The sequence below is a fragment of the Ochotona curzoniae genome, unplaced genomic scaffold (genome assembly GCF_017591425.1).
Source record: "Ochotona curzoniae isolate NIBS_2020 unplaced genomic scaffold, NIBS_Ocur_1.0 contig_4148, whole genome shotgun sequence".
Classification (NCBI taxonomy): Eukaryota; Metazoa; Chordata; class Mammalia; order Lagomorpha; family Ochotonidae; genus Ochotona; species Ochotona curzoniae.
In genome coordinates this window covers 6,115,170-6,141,637 of record NW_024466146.1, presented here as the reverse complement: position 1 = coordinate 6,141,637, position 26,468 = coordinate 6,115,170, and the positions used below count along the sequence as shown (strand labels likewise).

Below are 26,468 nucleotides of genomic sequence, written 5' to 3'. Positions count from 1 at the left end.
AGACCAAGACAGGATCCAAAGAAGTGACCTTAATGGTTAACAGTGTTCTGAGGCTGACACACTGCGAACCAATCACAGCCCAATATTGCTATAAATCTAACAACTCAATAGATGTATACAAAAAAAACCATTTAGAGAATAAAACATCATAATGAAAATTACACTGCTAGATTTATTGAAAGGTTAAGTAACATATTATGAACCAAACAATTCTTTGACACAGATTTCACAGTGTTTCACTTATCTTTTTGCTCTGAGAACAAAGACCACTTAGAACTGCAGAACAGCTCTAAGACACACCCCTAAAAAAAAAACTGTTAGGTTTGAATAAATCACACATACACTAGTCTGGGGTTAGACATCTTTTCTAATCATTGAGTTTCATCTTCAATTCACAAACTAAAAGTGAAGTATACCTTTTTTTTCCTGCTAAAAAATTTTTTTAAATTTTCCCCTTTCTCAGAAACAAACAGAAATTATTCATTTGTGCCATTGTATACAATTTAATGGTGCTAAGGAGTAAGAATCTATTTCAGTACATTTAATCTTTCAATTTTATTGTGTATGCTACCTTGAATTGAATACCATCAATATTAAACAACAAGCAAGTATAACACTACAAATCTGATTTTAAGAAAAGCCACATCCACTAAATGGTGTGGTTGATTCTAATGGCAACTTTTTCATTATCACTAAGCCAAAAAATGTTTTAAAATTTCTTTCTTAAACATCACGAAAAACATATTTTTAAAAAAAGTATCTTCAAGTAAATCAACTACTTTTTGCTCCCATAGATGAAGAAAGACTTTAAAACTAGCTTACTACTAAAACTTACCTGCAGCGGTCTGTACAAAGCATATTCATCCCTGAAGAGCTGATCGTGATGACTGACACAATCCAGCCAACGTCCATCAACCATTGCTTGTCCAATGGCTATAGCTTGTGCCCTGAATCAAGACCAGCAAAATTTAAAAGTTTGAAAAGCCAGGCAGGCTAATTCTGCAGATACAAGACACAACCTTAATTTTTTTTCATTTCTAATCAGATTGGGAGTTTCAAATGGTCCTTAGATAGTTATGGATAAAACAAGAGACATAAAGCAAACTGAAAGATTTGACTAAGTATTATATTAAAGGAGAAAGAAACCATTATCAAACCTAAGTTTAAATACAGTATCTATTGAGTACTCACACCCCTGTATTTAACAGTCAAAAAAAATGTTGAACATATCATGGCTTCTACCCACGGCTTACAATCTTAAATAACAGTAAATATTAGTTACAAACATAAACGTGTGCATGTGTGTAACAGATAATAATACTATACTGTACATTTACAAATTTTAAAACATTTTATCCAATACTGCTTTATTTCACTTCCCCAGCTTATCTGTAGAAACGAATATTTCCCTCCTGTTGAAACTGAGGGGCCAGCAAATGGCTTCATATCCTAAGCTTCCACTTGTAGCACTGGCATCCCACAAGGGTGCCAGCTCTAGTCAAACAATTCCACTCTGCTTTTTTCTCTTAAAGATTTATTCTTTTATTAGAAAAGCATATTTACAGAGAGAAGAGACAGAGAGAAAAATCTTCTTTCCATCCACTTCTTCACTCCGCAAGTGGCAACAACAGCCAGAGCTAAACCAGTCCAAAACCAAGAGCTTCTTCTGGGTCTCCCATGTAGGGACTGGGTCCCAAGGCCTTGGAACATCTTCTACTGCTTTCCCAGGCCACAAGCAGGGAGCTGGAAGGGAAATAGAGCAGCCAGGACATTGGCATACATATGGGATCCCAGTCACGTAAGGTGAGAACTTTAGCCACTAGGCTATCACGTTGACCGGAGCAGTTCCACTTTCAATTCAGCTCCCTGCTTAACACAAAAGGTAAAATACTCCACGTGTTACTCTCTTACAATGATTTGTGAGGCCGACTAGAACTCTCCAAGTGTAGTTAATGAAGGCTGTAATGTCAACAGGAAAGAACTCTAACAGAAGAATTCTTTGGCCTTGAGCTCGAACTACATTCTTTAATCCCGTTTTACTAGAAAATTCTGTCTTAGAGGTAAATGCACATTTCTACTTTTCAGAAAGTAATCCCATTTGGCAACCTGCATCCACTCTCTATTTAAAACCTAGATAAGAGAGTTGAGTAATTACAACCCCTAACCATCAAATCCATGAAACAATGCACTAGCCAAGAAATGTTACCCTTACATCTTCAAATATATGCTCTCATTAGGAAGCAAAGAAGAAAGGAAGGAAGAAATCAGCAAAATCTCTTCATTAAAACCACAATACCTTGTAGCAATGTGTCCATTTCTGATTAACCAGTTGACTAATTCCTTTCCTACAATGCAGTTGGGATGTGTTCTCAGCCAATAACGGTGATCCTGAAACTCCATTCCACTACTATGATGACAGATTTTTTTCCAAAGATCCTTCAGCTGGACACTGTCCTGTAATCAACACCAGAGAGTAATCACTCCTGAGATGGATGTTGTTTACCTATTAATACACTTCCCATAACTCACTCTCAGATTCAGAAAAGGAGATTTAAGTTGGGTTTTATATTAGCGAACTTAGATGATTTAATAATTAAATATACACAGGGGAACTCTTAACTTCATCTAATTGAGCCCTAAATATAATTATTCCTCTTTAAAATCAACTATTTCAAAAAACTTTCTTATCAACCAATGGCACATTTGCCCAAGTGCAAAATGCACTCTTCAGAGACAGAGCAAGGTAAAGGGAGACAACTACTCATTATGCGGACCTAAGGTAACTCTTCCTAGCAGCCTTCAGTCCACCTGAGTCTCTCAATTCTCATCTGTTCCCAGCTGCTACGTCAGCTTTTCATAGAAGGTGGCCTTCCATAAATTACTCCCAGCTCAAGAAAACCTCCAACATTGCTCAGTGACTACAGATTCAAACTTAAATCTGTAAGGACTACAATTCACTTTCTTCTTCCCCCAGGAAGAACCAAATCACTTCACTCTCTCTCCTGCCTACAGACTACAAGTTAAACTCTCTCCTAATAACTCACTACTTCACTCCATGAAAAATGCCAACCTTATTCAACCTACACCTCTCACTGCCTCACACCTCAGTGTAATATGCACTTTCCTCACACCCAAATCAATTCCCTCCTTCAAACTCCAGTTCACCCCATTCGCTGAAGGTCTTTCCTATTTTTTTAAATTTTTATTTAACATATAATCTTATTACTAATTTGATACTTTTTCAAGATTTATTTACTTTTACTGCAAAGTCAGATATATACAGAGAGGAAGAGAGAAGAGAAAGAGAGGAAGATCTTCCGTCCGATGATTCACTCCCCAAGTGACTGCATCGGCCGGTGCTGAGCCGATCCAAAGCCAGGAACCCAGATCCTCTTTCTGGTCTCCCATGCGGGTGGAGGGTCCCAAGGTTTTGGGCCATCCTCAATTGCTTTCCCAGGCCACAAGCAGGGAGCTGGATAGGAAATGGAGCAGCCGGCACATGAACCAGCACCCTTATCGGATCCTGGCGCATTCAAGGTGAGGACTTTAGCTGCTAGACCACGGTGCTGGGCCCTAATTTGGTATTTTTTTATTAAAGTATTATTTTACTTCAAGAACTTTCTCACTGATCTAATACATTTCAAATTGTAATCCTGAAAACAAAAACCCTATCTTCCATTTCTGATTCACTCCTATGCATGAACATATTTTAAACATAAATTCAAAAAACTGATAATTCTCACACAAACACAGTAAAATGTCTGAAACATTTCCCTTGCATTTGAGAAACATTTCAGCAACCTGAAACCAAACTAAAAAGTTAAGCATTTTCATTATGTAGGCAATTGAATTATGATCACGCCTGATGAAAAGGATAAAAAAAGTATAAATATACATAGGGCAGACTAGTTGACTAATTTCTCTGGTGATTCTTTTTTTTTTTTTAAGATGTTTATTTTTATTGCAAAGGCGGATATACAGAGGAGGAGGGACAGACAGGAAGATCTTCCGTCCAATGGTTCACTCCCTAAGTGGCCACACCGGCTGGCGCTGAGCCAATCTAAAACTAGGAGCCAGGAGCTCTTCTGGGTTTCCCATGTGGGTGCAGGATCCCAAGCTTTTGGGCCATCCTCAACTGCTTTCCCAGGCCACAAGCAGAGAACTGGATAGGAAGTATGGCTGCCGGGATTAGAACCTGAGCCCATATGGGATCCTGGGCATGCAAGGCGAGAACTGTTTAACCACTATGCTATCGCCCCGGGTCCTCTCCAGTGATTCTAATACTTAAGCTATTTTCCTACTTACTAGATATGCTATTTCATTTTTATATACATGAATATATACTTTTTAAATTTTATTTTACTTTAACTGAAAAGGCAGATTTATAGAGAGATGGAAAAACAGAAAGATCTTCCACCCATTGGTTCACCCCTCAAGTGATCACAACAGCCTGAGCTGAGCTTTTTCCTGGTATCCTGTGCAGATGCAGCATCCCAAAGCTGTGGGCCATCCTCTATTGCTTTGCCCAGGCCACAAGCAGGGGTAATATACATAAAATATTAGTTAGATAAATCTTTACACTCAGAATTAGCAAAGGGCCAAAGACACTGAACCAGTACCAGAAGAATTTTGCGTTCATCCTCAGTAGTCTCTGTCCTCACATATGGCCGGGTAGCCTGGGGACTGACGGACGTCTCATATGAAGGAACCATAGGAGAACCAGATCGATCCAGTGACAGGTTAGTAATGCTGGCAGACCTGGAAATTTTAAAAAGTGAAATCACAGTTATAAGTTCTTCACCGGTAAATAGAACTATAGAGAAAAATCAATGCCAAATACATGCTTGTCAATGTGAATGATATGCCTACAAACAGAATGGATATGCACGATGTGACGGTTGCAAGACTAGACAAACTTTCTAGCCTGTAAAGGCACTTTAAAAACTTCAAATACAACCAAGTAATAACACATACGTCTCACAAGTTTTTGGAGCCTCTTCATAACCTTTGTATGAGTCTAAAATTATTCAGAAACATGTTTTTTTAAAAAACAGTTCTAGAAAAGTTACAGGAAAACAATGCCTAGCTCATAGATGCTATTGTAAAGGGAGTAAGCACAAACCTACTATTTAGATGCAAATCAGTGATGATATATAAACTGACAAATATAAATAATGACAACTAAATGCAGAAATAATCTTTTAGACCTAGGCAAACTATGACCCACAAGCCTAATTCACTTTGCCCTTTTTTGTATAGTTCATGAACTAAAGTTATGTTTTTAGAGTTGATTGTCTGATAAGGAACACACAAATTTTGAATTCCAACTAAGCAAAACGTTACATTCACAAAAGAATTTCCTTTCTTCTCATTAGATTCATTTTTAAAATATCTTCAGAGTGCAGTACCGGCACCCTAAAGGTATGTTGGTTCAAACCCTGTGTCCTCTGCTCCCTGCCAGTGGCCTGGGAAAGCAGCAGAAGATGGCCTAAGAGCTTGGGTCCCTGCACCCACTGTGAGACCTAGCAGAAACGCCTGAATTCAACCTAGCACAGCCTCAACTACTGCAGCCATTTAAAGAGAGAACCAGAAGATGGAAGATCTCTTCCTATTCCCTTCTCTGTAGTTTTGCAGCTCAAATAAATAAATCTTTTCTAAAACAAAATTATCCTCAATTATTATATATTTCATTCATTAAAATTATTGAAAATAATTTTATTTTGAAAACAGTTACTTCTCTCATTAGTACTTACGAGTACTTACACTTATATCACATAAGTGGCCAATTAGAGGAATATCAACATATTAATCTTTTCTTTTATCAAGCTTTATTTATTTATTTGAAAGGTGGAATTACAGAGAGAGATCATACATCTGCTGGTTTAATTTCCCAAGTGGCCACATCAGCACCTATATGAGATGCCAGCACAATAGCTGGTAGCCTTACCCACTTGCCAGAGAGCTAGCCCAACTGATCAAATATTTATAAAAAATATTTACCTAGAACTTTAACTAAGCTTCTACCTAGAAAGAAACTGAACCTATTTTTAGCTTTTATATAAAGAATAAACAGCAAAACCATCTATGGGTTAGACAACACAGAACTAAATAATTTGTATCAGATAACTAATTTAACAAATACAAGGGCTATCATTCAAAACAGTCTCCCCTAAAAAACGTGTGCTTCCTCCAGATAAAGCTATTTTTTTAAATAATTTAAGGTCCAAACCACAGGTTTAGCAAAAAGGTTTAAACAATTTTTTTAATGTCCATTTGTTTCATTCACTTGAAAGGCAGAGAGAGAGAGAGATATTCCATGTCTATTTCATTTCCCAAATACCTAAGACAGGGCTGGGACAGGTCGAAGAGCCCAAAGCTAAAAACTCAGCAAGTTTCCGTTTTTTAAAAAATGATTAAAAGTGGGCCCGGCGGCATGGCCTAGCGGCTAAAGTCCTTGCCTTGAATGCGCCGGGATCCCATATGGGTGCCGGTTCTAATCCCGGCAGCTCCACTTCCCATCCAGCTCCCTGCTTGTAGCCTGGGAAAGCAGTTGAGGAAGGCCCAAAGCCTTGGGACCCTGCACCCATGTGGGAGACCCAGAAGAGGTTCCTGGTTCCCGGCTTCGGATCGGCACAGCATCAGCCATTGCGCTGACTTGGGGAGTGAATCATCGGATGGAAGATTTTCCTCTCTGTCTCTCCTCCTCTCTGTATATCTAACTTTCCAATAAATAAATAAATAAATCTTTTTTTAAAATGATTAAAAGTAAACAGAAAATATATAACACTTCGAATAAACAACAGTATTGGCAATTAAATGTAAGACTATGCTATTTCAAACACACAGAATTGCTTGGCTACTATTATTCCTTGTCAGTTATGTTCCCTCTCACGAATCCGTCATACATATTTGCTTGGCACATCCTCCCATAAAACGTCCACATGGCTCACTCCCTCACATCCTTTAGGTCTTCCTACTGAACTTCACACACAGAAGTCAATGTAGGTTCCAAAGTCTGAAGCCAGCAGAGAACACCAGAAAGAGCTATGGAGAATGAAAGAGACCAGGAAAAAGGAAATGACAGCCTAACTCAGAGCTAGAATAGTGTCCGACAATAGATCCCACCATTTAAAATAGTTGTTTGTTCTTCTCCTTGCCACAAAAACAAATGAAAATCAGACACAAAATTCAAGTTTTTTTATTTTGCAGTTTACCTATTCCGAGCAGGAGATTTCCCAGCATCTTCCTGGACAGATACAAGTCTTGTTGAAAGAGCAGTATTTGAGGAATCTGGATGAATCAAACTATCAAGAAAACAGGGAAATACTAAGATCAACTGCGAGAATAAAAGGCAAATCTGATTCAGATAATGTACTTTAATATTTTAAAGCAGATTAAATTTTTTTATTAAAGGATGATATTATGACTCCTATTCCTTATGTTGGAAACTTTAATTTAGAAGCACTAAGTGCTAAAAGAATGTTATGGAAAAGGATTTTTAATGAATGTGAAACATCAAAAAATTAACAAAATTGGCTTAACTTACAGAACTCTTTTTCTTTCATAATCTATGTACAAAATAGAAATGATTATGGAAGAATTGTGAGTTTCACATGCATCATTCTCAGTCCCCACAGTAATAACAGAATCAGCCAAACACAGATACAAGTGCTCATTCTCCCTCTCACTAAATGGGTAATCTTGGGTTCTTAATATCTCTGAACCTCAGTTTCCACATATGTCAAAAGGGGGAAAAAAGCATCTATTGCAGAGGGATGACCATGAGAGAATGATTAAATGATTAGCACAGAAACTAAAATGTAACTATCATTGTACCTTGACACCAAGAAGCTTTCATACCCAGTTTGTTTTATTAAATCACAACTGCCAGTTATACAACAGGATCAGGCACAAATCAAAGTCATTACTAACTAAAGTAAGCAAGAAGGAAAGAATTCCTACCTTCTGCAGAGTTTTAATATACTCTATTTTTTGAATGTATAAGATATGAGGTAGAAAGAATATGTCACAAAAATCAAGATAATCAAGTAACTTAAGCAAATGAAAACTACCACTGACTAAAGTTTGTCATTCCTCATACTCAACCCCATTTCTCTGTCCTCAATGAAACCACTACCAGAAGCTTTTATTACTGTTTTCATTTTTAAGTTATATTATGCTGGTATCTCTACTAGACAATTTATTAGTTTTGTGCATTTTTGTATTCGTATACATTATCTTGATTTTATATATTTTTAACTTCAAATAAATGGAATCTTAATTAGTTAAGACCTCCAAGACTTTCCTTCCTGCTACACATAAGTCCAAAAGAGTCTCAGATATTGCTTTTAACTGTAACTCATTTTTTATTTGTTTAAACTCATTATACTCATTCCTCATTCTCCTAAGGGATAACTGAAAAGAAAAAAATCTATCAGAAAGACTTAGGTAAAACTCAAAACTGTCATACTCATATTCAATACTCTGCTTAGGAAAACACTGCAGAAAAAAAAAAGGATATTCACAAGCCTACAATTCTCAATTTCAAGTAACTGCAAACATTAACAGCTTCCTACATGCAGTCAACACACATACAAAGACAAGAAATGTGCCCATAGAAACAAAACTACCTAAACTCATTTGGAAATACTTTCGGTTCAAATCTTAGATGGTCCTTCTTTCATTAGGAGTCACTAATCTGTTACTTCAGTCGCCTACTCAATAAATATTATCAAAATCATACACACACTATGTACCATCCTTGGTGCCAAGAGCAGAACAGCAAATAAAGAAGAGTATAAAGACTTTTCTCATTTAGTTCTTATATAAATATATGCACACATATATACTTTTTAAAGATTTATTTCATTTCTATTTGAGTTAGGGAAGAGGAAGAAAGATCCTTCATCCACTGGTTCACTTCCAAATGACCACAATGACCAGAGCAGAACCAATCCCAAGGCAAGAGTCAGGAGCTTCTCCCAGGTCTCACGTGGGTCCAGGGTTCAAGGATTTGAGCCATCTCCCCATGCCTTCCAAGGCCAAAAGCAGAGAGCTGAATCGGAAGTGGAGCAGCCAGGATATGATCCGGTGCACACAAGAGATGCAGGCGCAAGAGTAGCCTCCTGTGCCACAGCCTCTATGGAGCCTATGCTCTAATTAGCCAATGTCATCACTATCCATGAATGTCTACAATTCTTCTGAAGGCAAGCCAAGAAAAAAGCAGGTAATAGAGAACTAGTAGAAACAATTCAAAGAAATAAACATTAGCCAGAAGCAGTCCAATTCACAAGAATATCAGTATGGCTCAAATTAAGGGAAAGTATATCTTTGGGGCTGGCACCTCCCTGCTTACGGCCTGCAAAGAAGTGAGGAATGGCTCATGTCCTTGTGCCCTTGCATCCTTGTGAGAGATCCAGAAAAAGCTGTCGGCATCAAAATGACTTAGCTCTGGTTGTTGTGGCCATTTGGAGAGTGAACCAGTGGACAAAAAGTCTCTCTTGCTTCGTAAATCTGCCTTTCAAATAAAAATAAATAAATCTTAAAAAAAAAAAAAAAAGAAAACTATATATCTAAGGGACAATACCTCTGCCAGGCTAAATCATCCTCTAAAAATATGTTACGGCTGGCTTTTCTGCTCCCAACAGGTGTTCGAGGTTCACCGGGATCGAGTACAGACACAGAGCAAGTGGAATCAGAAAGAGCATTCAAGTCTTCCCCAATGGAATTACTATCTGTGGAATGAGCATAACTTAAGGCTATTTTTCTACAGTATGTACAAGCTCGGAGGTCTCCTAGGAGAAAACAAAAATAATACATTTAATAAAGATAGCAGTAATGTATTAATTAAGACTATTTTATAGGCTTGGGTTAATACTCTAATGACAGGAAATCACTTTCAAGTAAAGACAACTAAAAAATACATTTTTAAAAAGTAAAATAACTTTGTTGGTTATGTTACTTATCTTAAGAACCATCAACTATACATTTATATGTCCACTATACCTTTATACATCCACTTTACTTCAAATACTTTTAATAAATTAGGAAACATGCCCCAGTAATGTTGGGAAACTACACTTAAGGAAACAGTTTTTTCAAAGTTACAGAAACAAAACAGGGATTCTATCAGCAACAGAGGATCTTACGGGAAGAAAAATTCAACTGAATAAATAAACCAATAGAAATAAAACATCACATTCTTCCTCAGCAGTAGAGGAGAAAAAGACTGTTATGAAGCCTAAAAACAGGCCTCCACAGGGGGGCACAATTTTCAAAACAAAAAAGTAGGCAACAGGCTTACATATGATACAAATATATGATGTAAAAACTACGTAAGAATGTTTGACAATCTTATCATAGTTAATTAGGGTAAAAAGGTTCAAGGGCTACAGGAAAGTGGGTAAGACTACTATTTCCACATTGTTTCCTTCATGTATCTGACGTAAAGGGGAATATTAAGGGAAAAGCCGCACCCAGTCTCCCACCCACCCCAGGTCCCTGATGTGGGACATGCTCCAAGGAGAAATTAATGCAGTGAAAATTAAGATAAAAGCTATATATTCACAAGAGGACAAAGCTAATTAGTATTTCTAAAAAAATTTTAGGATACAGCTGTGTCCAAACACACATTTTAATTTGCAGCCTATTTTTCACATTGCTTTTGTGTGATTCTGTAATATTTTAGTATATTTTAAAAGCAGGCAAAATAATTGAGTTTTACTAACATGTTATTTAATAATTCTACCTTAAGCTTTTTAATCAGTAACGGGAATCTAAAGTGATACAAAAAGTTGAGTTCACTATATTATAGATACCATAATTATTAACAAGTACAATTTTTTTTTCATCTTAAGGCTATTCTTTCATAGTTGTCTGTTCTAGTCATAAAATCATGGTCTCATTCAAACAGCTAGAGGCACTAACAGCTTTCCAGATGAAAAACAGATTGTCTCAACACTGCAAGATGGAAATCCTGAAAGAGTTTCCAGTCTGCTAACCTGCCCTGAGAATTTCAAACTACCAGTCCCTGCCACTTGAGCTACCAAAATCTCTCTCTCTACAGTTAAAAGTCATCAAAAGGTTTATGGTAAAATGCATATGTAAAAGCTATGCATGGGGCCTGGTGCCATCGCCTAGCAGCAGGATCCCTTATGGGTGCTGATTCTAATCCCAGCAGCTCCACTTCCCATCCAGCTCTCTGCTTGTGGCCTGGGAAAGCAGTCGAGGACGGCCCAAAGCCTTGGGACCCTCCACCCGTGTGGGAGACCCGGAAGAGCTCCTGGCTCCTGGCTTTGGATCGGCGCAGCATCGGCCGTTGCATTGACTTGGGGAGTGAATCATAGGACGGAAGATCTTCCTCTCTGTCTCTCTTCTCTCTCTCTCTCTCTCTCTCTCTCTCTCTCTCTCTCTCTCAATAAAAATACATCTAAAAAAAAGCTACACATGGGCTTCAGAAGTTCTTATACCAAAATAATAAATTAATAAAAAAATAAAATGGGGATAAATGGACCAGAATGGCAAAGGCCAAGCAGTGGCTCTTAACAGTCAAAAACAGGTGGCTATAATTTCTGTAACAGAAAACAGACAGCAGCAATCAGAAGAGATTAGCTTAAAGAAATGATCATGGTGTCCCCTGGAAATAAAACAGAAGGGCAGAAATTAAATTCTTTCTTGGTGTGTGTAAGTGCCGAAAGAATTCTAGGCAAAGTAGACAGTTGCTACAGATTGACTGAATTTCAAGTTCCTACCTGCAGTTGCCCTGGCAGGGCCAGAACAAATGATTATACGGGCCTTATACAGTCTGTGCACCAGACATGTCCCATCCCTGTTTGAAAACAGACAAAAATTCCACAGCACCCAAAATATTATTGTGGCCCAACAATCAAAAATCAAGGGATTATGGAAGCCAGATAATGGTGTTCTAGCTAAGGGTCCATCTTAAAAGGAGGTCAATGCTTCCCCAAGCTCATTATAAGGTTTTTCCAAGATCTGAAACAGATCCCTACATTGGTTCCCTGAACTGTGGAATGATGACTATTGTGGTACTTATGACATCCAGAACGCTAAGACAACAATTTTTTGTTGTTCTAAGACATTCAATTTGTGGCAGCCCTAGGAAACTAAAACACCAGTAGTCTTAACAAGACACGTTTCACCTTAATGGTAGCAGGAGCTCTGAAAGGGTATTAGGCAAGGGTCCGTTGTGGTGTGGCAGGCAGAGCTACTGCCTGCAAGGCCAAAATCCCATATGGGTGTGATTCAAGCCCCAGCTACACCACTTCTGATCCAGCTCTCTGCCAACTGGGAAAAGAAATGGAAGATAGTCCATGTGCTTGGGACCCTGTCAACCATGAGGGCGACCCAGATGAAGCTCCAGCTTTGGCACTACACGGGTCAAGCCACTGTGGGCATCTGGGCAGGTAAATCAGTGAATGGAAGACCACTCTGTCTCTGTAACTCTGACTTTTGAATAAACAAATAAATTTTTTTTAAAAGGGTACTGGAGATAAAAGGAAATTAAGCAAACTAGCCTGGTATGATCAAGTAGCTTTTTACAAAGAATGCTGACAGAGTATAAAAAATTAATTAGAGGTAAAGAAAATAAAAGATCAAAGCCTTTTGAAAGCAGTAGTCATGGTCTAAGTCAAAGGAAATAAGATTCTAAACTCTGCATCAATTCAGGTGAGGACAGAAGTGAGACCAAGAAGAGGGACAGTTAAGTGTTCTCTTTATCTACTTTGTATGTGCAAATCACACAATACTCTAGATTTTTCTATTTCAATAAACTAATATTTTATATTGCTAAAGCTTCTCTATGTTGCTTATGAGTATTAGCTACAACTTGTCAAAGCACAGTGTATAAGTCAAGGAAAAACTGTACTTTGTAAATTGAAAATCCTCATAGTAATACAAATTAGAAATCCATTATAGGGCCTGGTGGCCATGGCCTAGCAGCTAAAGTCCTCGCCCCGAACACGCTAGAATCCCATATGGGTGCCAGTTCTGGTCCCAGCAGCTCCACTTCCCATCCAGCTCCCTGCTTGTAGCCTGGGAAGGCAGTCAAGGACAGCCCAAGGCTTTGGGACCCTGCACCCATGTGGGAGACCCAGGGCAGGTTCCTGGCTCCTGGCTTCGGATCGGCGCAGCACTGGCCATTGCAGTCACTTGGGGAGTGGATCATCAGACAGAGGATCTTCCTCTCTGTCTCTCCTCCTCTCTGAGTATCTGACTTTGTAATGAAAATAAATTAATCTAAAAAGAAATCCACTCTAACCACCTTAAATCTAATAAATCTTAACACCACAACAGCTTTTTGCTAGCAGCTCTGATATATTCAGTTTTATTTCAGTAACTTTTTGACACTCATGATCTACTTTATTTGACTGAAAGCTGTCAAAAGGAAAGTCAAGTCTCTTGCACCTTTGTGTCTTACACCAGAATAAAACTGAACTGTGGTTACGCAACAAGGTAGAAGAACCCACCATGGGGGGAGGGTTATGGGAGGGGTGGGAGGAATCCCAGTACCTATGGAACTGTGTCGCATAATACAATGTTAGGAATTAAAAAAAAAAAAAAAAGACTGTCCTGTGTTGTAACTCTTAGATTATAACCTTTAAAAACTGTAGAACTGCCAGTGAAATATATTCACCTGTATAGCCCATAAATTTTCCAGGAATTTCCTGATTACAGCAACGACTGCAAAAAATCTGCCCACAGAGCCGGCAATGGTGTCTGCGCCGAAAAGTTGTAAATTTCTCACTGCAGTCGTAGCACTCTTTACACTGGCTATCTGGCATCCAATACTGCTTCAGGTCACTATCCTGCAACAATAAAATGGACAAAGGCTTCTTGAAAATCCTGAAAATTAGCAGCATGTAAGAGCAAAATGCACACCTAATAAAAATCCTAGGTTTCTTTTGCAGAAGTTAACAAGCTAATTTCAAAATTCATTTGGGAATACATAAAGCCAAAATGATCAAGGAAATCTTGAAGAACAACGCTGAAGGACTAACATTACCTGCCAAAAAGATTAAAGTCAGAACAATTATAGATAGGATATTGGTCCAAGGATAGAAAAAAAAAATAGAAAAGAGAGCCCTGGTGCTTTGCAACAGCACCTAGTAGGACAAGCTTGCCAGAGGTCTGGGGGTGGAACTGGGAGCTCACATCCAGGCAGGTGGTCTAGCCTGGGGATTTCCTTATGTGCTTGGTCACAGGTGGAGTGGGAGGAGGGGAGAGGAGAGCCCTAGGTTAACATACTGGCTTAGTGTGCTGGCGGACCGGGCTTCAAGAACTTTGAATGGGCCTGGAACTTGGGTCTAAGGAAGAGTAAAGTCCCAGGCCAGTACAGGTGCCAGGAGCTTAGGACCCTAGTGAAGAGGCAGAGCTCCAGGCCAGCACATCACCCCACGTCACCCCACCAGAAGACTGGGCTTTGGAGGCTGGGCTGGGGAACCCATGTGCTCCAGAGTGCAGGCCCTGTGGATTGCCCAGGGAAGGGGTAAGAAGATCTGAGGGAAGGAGGACAGCTGAAGGATCATGCTGCAGGTGAGGAAAGACTTCTGAGGGACTTGCATCCCCATGGCCACTAGACTTGCAAGTAAGTGAAGGGGCTGAGACCAAGCAGTTTGGGGGCGGGGGAAAGCTGGAGGACCTTTGTGGGTCAGAGCTATGTACCAGCCCATGTAGGAGACCTGAGCTGAACTGAGCTAGTTAGCATGGATTACCACTGGTGAACACTAAAGGTAAGGCTGGGAGCAGTGAGATCAACAGCATTTCAGAACTACCAAAACCACTTGAGCAGAACCCTCAGAGCATGTTCCACATCAGGGACCATGGGATGACATCAGGTAGCTCTATCACACTTAGCACTACACAAACTTCGGACATGATTTATGATACTTTTGGGTAGTCATGTTCAAAACAACAGTGCTAGGTCCAGCTGCACATCCATGAAGACAAAAGGAAGTTTAACTACTTTTTATTCACACAATAAAGATGTTGAACTGATCAACACTGCTAAAAACACGAAAAGCACTAACTATAAACAGGGTGATTGACAAAACAATCTGGATTAAAGTTAAGAAAATATTGTAGAATATAGTTTATACCTGGAGGAAACATTAAACTTTCTTTCAAGCATGATACCATTGTGAGTGTGGCATGACCTCCCCAAGGACTTCATAAGCAGTCTTGTAATTTGAGCACATGTGCTGCCGAAGCAAGCACAGTCAGTGCTCTTCCAAAGCCCACACACCGTACCTGGCTTTTCCCCTCCATGATTTCCTTGAGACGTTTTAACACTGTGCTGAGGCTTCGAAGCTGAACAGCTGTGCGAGGATCATGGCCTCCGAAGGCAGGCTCTGCTTTCCTCCTTGTGTCTAAGTCAGAAGAAAGAAAGAGAGAAACTTACTAAAAGCTTCTATATACCACAAGGTATGCAATGCAATGCACTTCTTATTGTTAGCATTTGTTATGTGCTCTCAGTCAGTGTAATGGACTAGAGTTGAAACTAGTCTTTTTAAGAGGCTGCCAAAAGCATTTATTATCACAAAAAATACCACTTCACAAGCAGGTAAGGGTTACTTAAGAACTGAGTTTATTAACAGTTGTGCAGGCCTAGGATATATCACTTAAATGGCTCAGAATTAATGATTAATTAATGATTTCTCGTACCCATGGCTCCAGCACATAAAACTTGCCAGAAAAGTAGCAGAGAAGAAAGTGATCCCAGAGGGTTAATTTATATTGGTCTCTAAAATCAAATAAGCATTAGGATCAGGCAATTTAACTCTGTCTGCAAACCCTACAACCAGTCTCACAGAACAGATAACCTAAAACACACAGCCCAAGCCCCAACCCCCAAAGCTTCTGAGACTTCAGAACATGCAAGATGAAAACTTTTGGTACAACTGACCAATGTCCACAGAGATTAACACTGCCACAGAATTGCTAAAATGACAATCCTAACCCTCCCTATCACTGCCTCAGCTCTGCAGCCCCAAAGTGTAAGGGATCACTTACTATGGAAACAATAAGGAAATTACATTCTCATGATAAGATAAAGCCCAAATTCCAGCTCTGTAGCCATTATGGATTATATCTTCCAAAGTTACCATCAATTGCTTCCTTATTTTATAGCAGAGTTGCAACTGAAGTTTCTATCTATCTCTGGCATCAGTGATTATAAAACTTAAAGGTGAAGGACAGGTGGTATGACGAGCAATGAAGTGGGCACGTACTGAAGCAGTTAAGGCACTGCTGTGATACCTACATTCCCCTATCGAAGTGCCTGCTCGGAGTAAATACACCCTGAAATGTAGCAGATGATGACTCTAAGGCTTGGGTCTCTGCCATCACAAGGGAAACCCAGGCTGAGTTCCAGGCTCCTGGCACTGGCCTTGTCCAAACTTGGCTATTTGGGGCATTTGGGGAGTGAATCAGCAACTATTTCTCTCTTTATCTCTATCTGGATACTTTTCAAGTAAGCTGAAAATGAAGAGGGCCCGGCAAAATAAATGAAATAAATAAATTTACAGAGAGAAGCAAAGACAGAGAAAGATTTTCTATCTGCTGGTCAACTCACCAAGTGGCCACATGGCCAGAACTAAGCTGATCTGAAGACAGGAGACAGGAGTGAGCCTCTTCCTGGTCTCCCACATGAGTGCAAGATCTCAAGGTTTTAGGCCATCCTTGACTGCTTTCTCAGGCCACAAGTAGGGAGCCGGAGGAGAAATGGAGCAGCTGGCACATGAACCAGCACCCATTTGGGATCCTGGCACATGCAAGGCAAGGACTTTAGCCACTAGACTACTGATTCAGGGCGAAAAAGACAAAGACAAAGACAAAGACAAAGACAAAGACAAAGACGAAGGGAAGGGAAGGGAAGGGAAGGGAAGGGAAGGGAAGGGAAGGGAAGGGAAGGGAAGGGAAGGGAAGGGAAGGGAAGGGAAGAGGGAAGAATGGCCTAACACAGTGATGTAGCAAGAATCCTCCTTCTGCTGTACCATCATCCCGTATGGATGCCAATTCATGTCCTGGCTGCTCCATTTTTGATCTATCTCCCTGCTTATGGTCTGGAGAAATAGTGGAGAATGGCTCAAGTCCTTGAGCCACTTGCACCCAGGTGGGAGACCCAGAAGAAGCTCCTGGCTTCAGGCCGGCTCAGCTCCTGCTGTTGTAGCTATTTGGGGAGTCAACCCACAGGTGGAAGTTCATCCTCTCTTTAAATCTGCCTTTCAAATAAAAATATTTTTAAAAAATAAAAATAAAGTATTTTAAAAATTTTTTAAAAAGAATAAGCATCCTATTAGCTTAAACCAATACAGCTGTGCTCACTTCTCCATGGTTTCATTTCTCTGTTTCAGTTACCTATGCTCTTGTGGTTGCTCTGGTTCAGTTATCTGTGGTCAACTGCAACGCCAAAATAGCAGTGTTTCTGGATTCTTTTAAGATCAAATTTATACAATTTATTTTACAGCATATTGTAACAATTATTGTATTCCGTTATTATTGCTTTTCATCTCTTACTCTGGCTAATTTACAAAACTAAAAAACAAAGTGCTTATGGGATCCAATGCCATTTGTATCTGAGGCATCCACTATGGGTCTCACAATGAATGAATTTCTCTGAGAAAAGGAGTACTACAGGAAAATGGGTAACATCCTACACAGAATCACCCTTAGACAGATTTGTTTTAGATGTTCTTTGTTTTGGCTGTGTGGCAGGAAAAAGGATTACAAAGAAATGAAAGGCTGGTAACTAAACCTAAATTTATAAATTTTTTGTAAGACTATTAAATTACTAAAATAATTAAACTGCATCTATGCTTACAAAATGTTGAAAGGCTTACCTTTCTATAGTTACATCTGAATTTCATCATATAACTTCAGTTGTGATGGTGTAAGCAAGTAGGTATATATCACAATGACCAAATTTTTCTTATCATAACATAAAGCGACTCTTCGAGTTAAAAAGTAAAACAGATAAAACTTGTTAAACTCGTACTAACACAGGCAATACTGAATTTGGGGAGTCACTTACATTCAGCCACTTAGAAATATAAAAGAGTATTAATAACAGCACCCTTTAGCAATGGATGAAAAAGACCCTTCCTGGAACAAGCAGAGTCACAGATCTTGGAGTAACATGAAAGAGATCCCGAGAAAATTTGATCTAGAAGTTTGCCTCTAGAGAAATGAACTGTTTCTTTTGCAAATTGGAAACTAGATAATTAATTAACCTCCCTCATGTCAGAGAAGTAGTAAACTACAGAATTACAATTCTTTAACAGGGATAGGAACTTAATGACCAAACAGTCCCAGCTGTCCTCAGACTCAAAGAGTCAGGTCAATTTGAGATAACAAGGAATAGAGGGAACTGCAGCAAACCAGGGATTACAGGGTACCTAGAGATATTTAAATTCAAGTTTAGCATGATGCCAAAAGCAAAGTTTGAAAGCTGCCATCTAGTAATCCCTAAAAATACAGATTTTAAACCAACTCCAATTTTTTTTAAAGATTTATTAGAAAGGCAGAGTTAGAGAAAGGGAGGGAGAGACAGGGAGATCTTCCAAGTGGCTTAAATGTCCAGGCTGAGCCAGGCCAAGTCAGGAGTCTAGAACTCCAGCCAGGCCTGGCAGGATCGGAGTCAGCGTTCTGGATGGAACACCAGTGTTGCACACAGTGGCACTGCCACAAGGCCAGCCTCTTAGCTACTCAATATTAAAAAACAAAGAAGATGAACTCTCTTCAAATTAGAGCACAGCACAGAGCAGTTTCAACAGCAAAGAAAAGATCACTGAAGTTAAAAGTTAAAGAGAAAATGATTTGGATTTAACTAAGGAGAATTCCTATCTCACTCTGCCCCTCCCCATCTCTTTTCTTTCAAATGCTGAGACTCTCTGCCCTAGGGAGTTCTGCTTTGCTACACGCTTTAGATTTAAAAAAAAAAAAAAAAAAAAAAAAAACAGCTGCTGCTTGGTCTTGCCTTCTTGTTAGATCAGGTCCTAGCTGGCATAAATGTCTTCTGCCAACCACTATTGTCTGAACTTACTTCTCACCCAAGGAACTCAAAAGGCAGACTGGACAGAAAAGACACAATCTGTTTATACCCAATGCTTCATCCTTTCCCCTATCTCAAGCCACCTCCTGCTGTCGTCTGTCGCCTTGAATTAAGTGAACCACTCAACTGAGTTTAACAATCTAACAGAAATAAAATATAATCCACCTCATTCTCTAGTTTCCTGATTCAGACACTGATCCCCAGGAAATACTCATGAGATGAGCATGAAAATGAAGGTGACTGCGTAGCAGACCAGGATGGAGAATAAACAAGCACAAGGAGCTCAGCTCACCCAGCCACAATGACAGTCTGTACCCCAAAAGCAAGTGGCAGCCCGCCAATGGAGGTGACAGAGTGCTGCAGCCCAAGGCATGCACATCAGCCCCAAGAAGAGGCAGAGTTCATTCACACAGTTGAAACTAACCTGTGTTCTCCTGGGGATGCTGCAAACTGTTGTCTGCTGAAACCCAAGCAGGTAATTAATCAACAAACAGTCAAGAAATCTGTGTCTTACCTAAATTAAACTTTAATGACATGCTTAGAAGTATTTTCTAGACATCAACAACTTTTTGCACTATCTGGGTAACAATTCATTCTGAGGAGTACCTGATAACTGTGAATAGCAAAAAAGCTTTCAGTAAATCACCTGGAAAATACAATGTGGAGGAAGAAAGGCTCAGCAGAGGGGCCAAGTGAGAACACCGGTTACCTAGCACTGAAGCACGCCGCTGGAGTTCCTCATTGAGCTGCTTCTTGTAGGGTGCAGGTGACCTCACAGACTGCGTTCTTGAAGGGAGCTGTGGGCTAGCCCAACTACCACTTGGCAATTGCTGCTCCCCCTGGCCCCCTTCTGCTCTCTCTGCAGTGAAAGGAAGCTCAAGGTTATTTGAAAAAACAAGACTCAGAGCTCAGTCAAGAGCAATGAACAGATGAAATTCTTAGGCAAAAATGTACATATATTGTATACATAAATGTAAGTATATATAATAGTATTTATAATTTAGTATGAAAGAAATTCAGAGGTAAAAACACAGATCAATAAATGAAAATATGCTTTATTCTACAAATAGAAAAAAATTATGGATCATTAATAGTACTCTCATTCTATGTTTCATTTTCATTAAATTTGCCATTTTATTAAATATAAAATACAGAATATAGCACATTAACTATAGAATAAAAGCTTCACAAAAGTGAGGATTTTTTCTTTTTCATCTACTTAAAGGATAGATTGGTTGCACTATTAAAACAGTGCCCAAGGCATAATAGTAACTCAATACACATTTGTTGAAGAGAAGTATTACTTTATAATAACTAACGGTAATGTGGCACCCTGAATGCAATCATATAATTAAAAAAGAATGTGAGGCAAAAACTTAAGAACTATAGATAAAACATGTGTTAGTTAATAATGGTAAATCAGTAAGAAGTCAGTAATTTAAAAATAAGGCATGCTAACACATTAACAGGGGAAACTAGGTATGGGGGTATATAGGAATTCTCTGTACTACCTTCCCAATTTTTCTAGAAATTTAAAACCATTCTAACAAATACAATTTTTAAAAAACAAATAAAAGATTATTTACTTTAAAATGTACTAAGTAGGGTCTGGTGCTGTTGAAGTCTCACCTTGAACGCACTGGGATCCTATATGGTGTCAGCTCTAATCCCGGCAGCCCCACTTCTCACCTAGCTCCCTGCTAGTGGCCTGGGAAAGCAGGAGAGGATGGCCTAAAGTCTTGGGACCCTGCAACCAGCGTGGGAGACCCAGAGGGCTCCTGGCTTTGGATCAGCGCAGCACCGGCCACTGCAGCCACTCTGGGGAGTCAATCAATAGACAAAAGATCTTTCTCTGTCTCTCCTCCTCTCTGTATACCTGACTTTCCAATAAAAATAAATAAATCTTTTTTAAAAATGCACTAAGCAGTTTTTATTGCAATTTAAACATGGCCACTATCAGAAGTCAGTTACATTTGGTAAAATTTCTGAGTTAAACTACTAACATCCATCCCCAAATTCCTTACAACAGGGATTAGTTTCTCGCATTTGAAAATATAAATCAAAGGCAAAAATATTGTTCAAAAACTTCTCTTCTACAGAAAAAACACATTACCTAAAAACAATTCATTAAAAAACAACTTCTCAGGATCAGTATTGTGGCACAAAGTCGCTGCCCACAAGGCTGCCATCTCATAAATCACGCTGCTCCACTTCCAGCGCAGGTTCCAACTAGTGTGCCCAGGAAAGCAGCAGAGGATGGCCCTAGGATTGGACTTTGTCACCTCGTGGGAGACTTGACTGGAGTTGAGGCTTTGGCCTGGCTAGTCCTGGCTGCTGCAGCCATTTGGGGAGTGAACCAGCAAAACCTCTCTCTCTAACCCTGCTTTTCAAGCAAACAAGTAAATACTTACAAAAAAAAATTACCTTTATTAAATCGAAACAGATTCACAAAAGAACTATATGCTGATTTAAAAGGAGGCTCATCCTGATCAGGGGTCAGAGGTTTAAAGTGTGTGAGATGAGAAGGACTTGTAGGAGATCGAGGCAAATCACTAGTGGAGTCCAGTGTCGGGCAGGTTTTCTCATCTGTGGCCATTTCATGAGTCTAGAAAACAAAGGAAACCACAAAAATGAGCTCCTCAGCAAGCCAGATGATTTCAAACACCAAGTATCTGAAAAATCTTATTTGGTGAAAATTCAGACACATGAAAGCTAAATAATAAATAGTTCAGTGTAGAAGGACATTGTGACCCTAGAAGGTCAATGAGCACAGGATTACAACTGACAGGATACAGGCCTGAGAGCTAAAGTCCTTGCCTTGAAGGCGCCAGGATCCCATACGGACGCCGGTTCTAATCCCAGCAGCCCAGCTTCCCATCCAGCTTCCTGCTTGTGGCCTGGGAAAGCAGTTGAGGACGGCCCAAAGCCTTGGGACCCCGTACCCGTGTGGGAGATTAAGAACAGGATCTGGGCTCCTGGCTCCGAATTGGCGCAGCAATGGCCGTTGCAGTCACTTGGGGAGCGAACCATCCGAAGGAAGATATTTCTCTCTGCCTCTCCTCCTCTCTCACTCTCTCTCACTCTCTCTATATATATATGTATATCTGACTTTGCAATAAAAATAAACAAATCTTTAAATAAAAAGAAAACCAATTGATAGGATAATGTTTGTATGAGAACAGCCGAATACATACTTTTTGTATAACTGATTGGATATCATTTGTATGAGGACAGCTTAGTGGATAGCATGTGAACAGGATATACAAAAGTTCCAAACAAGACAGTATAGAGGGTCCGGCACAGTGGCGCAAGTGGTTAAGGTCCTCGCCTTGCACGCCAGGATCCCATATGGGCGCCGGAACCCGGCAGCCCCGCTTCCCATCCAGCTCCATGCTTGTGGCCCGGGAAAGCAGTCGAGAACAGCCCAAAGCTTTGGGACCCTGCACCCGCGTGGGAGACCAGGAAGTGGCTCTTGGCTTTGGACCGGCATAGCATCGGCCGTTGCACTCACTTGGGGAGTGAATCATCGGATGGAAGATGATTCTCTCCTCTCTGTATATCCGCCTTTCCAATAAAAATAAAATAAATCTTTACAAAAAAAAAGACAATATAGAAACAGTTGATGGGTTCCACTGATAAGCTCAATATCTCCTCCCTTATCCTATATGACCTTCTGTCTCTAAAATCTGATGCCACTAATCAACTTCAGCTATTGACCATCAGTCAGAGTCCACCCACGCGTGTTTTATAGGTTCCGTGCACCAAGTCCGTCGCTGCAGGACAGCAACAGTTCCGTACACTCCAAAGCCTGACAAACACAACTGTCTAGACCATGACGAAGAGGTCTCAATCACCGAAAATTATCATAAAGACTACCTCATTTTAAACTTCATATTCAAATCATAGAAATATTGAATTTAAAAACGTGGGGTAAGGCATTAATGTGAGAAGGGAGGAAAAGAGTATTTCATATCAGTTAGAGTTAAGACTTCCCATGGGAAAAAGAGAATATGCAGGCCAGCAGTGTGGCACAGCAAGTGAAGCTGCCACCTAGGCCCCTGGCATCCCACATCAGCGGGCAGTTGAGCGCTGGCTGTTTCGCTCCTGATTACCTCCTTGCTCTGACAAAGCAGAAGATGGCCTGCATGCTTGGGCCCACCACCCATGTGAGAGACCCTGATGGAGTTTCTGGCTCCTGGCTTCAGCCTGACTTAGCCAGGACCATCACAACCACTTGCAGAATGAATCAGCAAAGGAAGACCTCTCTCTCATCCTAACTGCCCTCCTCCCTCTTTTTCTCTCCTTCTCTTTATAATTCTGCCTTTCAAATAAACAAATAGCTTTTATAAACAAAATGCACAATACCATTTTAAAGTTATGCATATAAATTCCAGTCTTATTTTACTTATTTCAAAATTTTCCTTTTAAAAAATAAAAAAGTAATTCTGTCCTAAAGGACCGAACTCACAATGCAATCAGAGTAATACAGCACCTATTTCAGCACTTCAGCCTGGCCCAGCCCTGGCCATTGCTATCACCTGGGGAGTGAACCAGCAGATGGAAGACTGGATCTTTCTCTCTCTTTCCAACTTTACCTTTCAAATAAATAATAAAAATGAATTTAAAAAATACAGTTGCAGGGGCTGGCACAATGGCTCAACTGACTAATCCTGACCTTCAAGTGCCAGAATCCCATATGAGCACCAGTTCATGTCCTGGCAGCTCCACTTTCCTGCTTATAGCCTGGGAAAACAGTGGAGGATGGCTCAAAGCCTTGTGACCCTGCACCCGTGTGGGAAAGCCAGAAGAAACTGCAGGCTCCCGGCTTCAGATAGGCTCAGATCCAGCCACTGTGGCCATCTGGGAGTGAACCAGCAGATGGGAAGATCTTGTTTTACAGTTTTCTGCCATTTTGATGTATACTTCAAAGAACCATGCAAAAATAGCTAAAAAAATGTTATCATTTCTATTCTAATGCACACCTGCATCATGAGGACATTGTAATGTTATAAAATCCTTATCATCTTTAAATCATATCTGCCACCTCACTTTTAATTTTATAATAACCCTGGAAGGCACACAGCCAAGATGCAGTAACCCTAAACCTCCTTCCCTGGGGAGTCACAGAGATGCCACCGGCAGAGCGAAGCTGTCTCAGGCCAAAATGATTTTTGCAGCTCTCAACAGATTTCTAGTTCTAACCTACCTTAATTCTTTAACTACTCAGGACTTTACCTAATACTTTAGTAAATCATTTAAAGCAGAAATGAAATCACTGACGTGAACAGATTTGGGCAGCACATGTCTGTTGGAAGGGAGGGAAAAGAAAAAGAGGAAGAGGAAGGAAGCAGTAGAGGAAGTAGCAGGGGAAAGAAGGTCTCTAAAATCAAATTCTATTTCAGAGTTGCCAGACAGCCCTGCTAAAGGAAACAAACAGAAGTGACTCCCCAGCAAGCCCAAAGATGGTCAAGGATAAGCTCAGAAAGGTTTAAAAAACAAAGAGACCTGGAAAGAAAGGACAGCGTGACAGCAGTGGCACCCATCGGACCTCAGCAAACCGCCTCTGATGGCTCAGGTAACCTGAGAGCAGAATTAGCAACCTGCCTAAAGCACCCTGGAGTTACCTGAAAAGGCACCAGTCCACAAGCGCTGTCCCAGGCTTTGGACATACACACAGATAAAACTGCCATGCCAATACCCTCCCTGGGTGGAAACGGATATATGTAATACAACCACATAAGAGAGTTCATCTTAGTAACTGTTACCCCCGTCCTGGAAAATCTGTCTTCTCCCCCTTGTTCGCTGGCAGTTTAATAGCTGGTTGGTATAAGCAACAGCTATCTGACACATTACTAGAGTAATAACCTAGTTTTCCAAAGCCCTGTAACATTTCCCCCACATTTCATGTGGCTTTATGCCAAGGCTTCTAATCTACAGGGTCCTGCTACCTAACCCCATGCTGATAGCCAATCAGAAGGTCAATCAGCTATCAAAAGATGAATAAATTAGCCGATATCAAAAATTTAACAGATAGAAAACCCAGGCACCATTCAGACACTTCTAAGTACACTTAAAAACATTCCAAGAGTTATCTAATAACGCAGGATGGCTAAATATGAGAAATATCAGCTTCCATCGTCAAAGCTACATTCGTTCAATGTTTCACCAAGACACCAAAGTGAAACCAAGGCGTTCGTCTCTGCTTTTCTCAGAAAGAAAGGCGGGAGAGGGGGAGAGAACATAGGAAATTAGCATGCCCTCTCAGAGGACACTTCACCTGTGCAATCCCTGTCATCAACCCAAGGCAAACGAGGCGGCGCCGTTTTTGAAAGAACACCGACCTGAGCGCTTTCGAGTGCCAGAAAACGAGATTCAAATACGGTTCTTCGCAACCCATAAGGCGTAAGAGGGAACGTCTTCCCCCGTGAAAAGCCATACTAACTGCTCTAGGCTGTACCGCACAGGTGATTTACATAGACGCAGACCCATCCGAGGCGCGGCAGTAACTTCCCACGGAATACCAGCATTCCTCCTGTTCCCGAATCTCGACACCACAGGCCCCAAACTCCCACAAGTACCCCTGCGGTCCAACCTCACCCTTTCCTTGGGAACATCCCAGGCAGAGACACAACGCTAACTGATCAAACAAGTTTCTTCCCGCAAAGAAACTCTGAAATACAAACAGGCATGGAATCGCCTGAGGTAGCAACGGACACCGGCTTTTAAGGAAACAGAAGCACATCTGAAACCCTCGGACCGGTCACGAACTTTCTTTTCCTCTCACACACGCCACAGCCGATCCATTCAGGACAAGCCAGCTTCGCAGCGTGTCCCGGCGTGAGGGACACCAAGGAAAGCTCTCCCTGACAGCCCGCTCCCTGGACGACGGACAGCCGAGGACCCGGCCGGTCCAGCGCACAGCTCCCCGGCCTCCCGGCGCCCAGCCGCCGCCGCAGCCCGGCCTCCGGACCCCCGCGGCGGAGCGTTCGCCTCCGCTTTGCCCGCTCGCGGCCCGCACCGGCCTTCGTCCCCGCCGTTACCTGCGCCTCCCGCCACCCCAGCCGCCGCCTCACCAGGCTCCGGCGCCGACAGCCCGGCCCACCGCCGAGTCGGCCCACCGCCCAGGGTCGGCTCACTCCAGCCGCTGGCGGTTGCGGCAGGAAGCAAAGCTGCTTACACGGTTGCTGCGGCGGCTCGCTTCCCCCCAAGGCTCCGCCCCCTGGCCCTCCTCCTCTCCAATCCACAGCCTTCCTCAGGGGCCGGCTCCGCCCCCTCCTCCCCGCCTGCGCGACGTTCGAGGCGGAGGCTCAGACAGAAGGAATCCAGCCCAGAGAGAGTCGTCCGTGGCCGTCTCAGCCTTCCCGGAAAGCTGGAAGGAGCCAGGCCGACCGCGCGTGAGCGT

The 26,468-nt window shown here is 41.1% G+C and overlaps 1 protein-coding gene across 9 annotated transcripts in view; it reads right to left on the bottom strand.

Moving 5' to 3' along the window:
- Window positions 1-26,190, bottom strand: part of PIKFYVE (phosphoinositide kinase, FYVE-type zinc finger containing) — an 87,739-nt gene extending 61,549 nt beyond the window's left edge. For 4 of the 9 annotated variants that reach the window (XM_040984574.1, XM_040984571.1, XM_040984575.1 and 1 more), the window contains exons 1-10: window positions 21,491-21,874; window positions 19,776-19,925; window positions 19,491-19,526; window positions 15,265-15,383; window positions 13,652-13,823; window positions 9,587-9,794; window positions 7,215-7,304; window positions 4,620-4,758; window positions 2,297-2,454; window positions 836-947 (exon numbers count right to left, since the gene is read on the bottom strand). In XM_040984574.1, the coding sequence (XP_040840508.1) occupies window positions 836-947; window positions 2,297-2,454; window positions 4,620-4,758; window positions 7,215-7,304; window positions 9,587-9,794; window positions 13,652-13,823; window positions 15,265-15,383; window positions 19,491-19,526; window positions 19,776-19,925; window positions 21,491-21,662 (1,356 nt within the window). In that variant the 5' untranslated portion in view covers window positions 21,663-21,874. Of the gene's footprint in view, window positions 1-835; window positions 948-2,296; window positions 2,455-4,619; window positions 4,759-7,214; window positions 7,305-9,586; window positions 9,795-13,651; window positions 13,824-15,264; window positions 15,384-19,490; window positions 19,527-19,775; window positions 19,926-21,490; window positions 21,875-26,106 lie in introns of those variants that run through there. The other 5 variants (XM_040984570.1, XM_040984576.1, XM_040984569.1 and 2 more) reach the window with 4 other exon arrangements.
- Window positions 26,191-26,468: the final 278 nt, after the last annotated feature.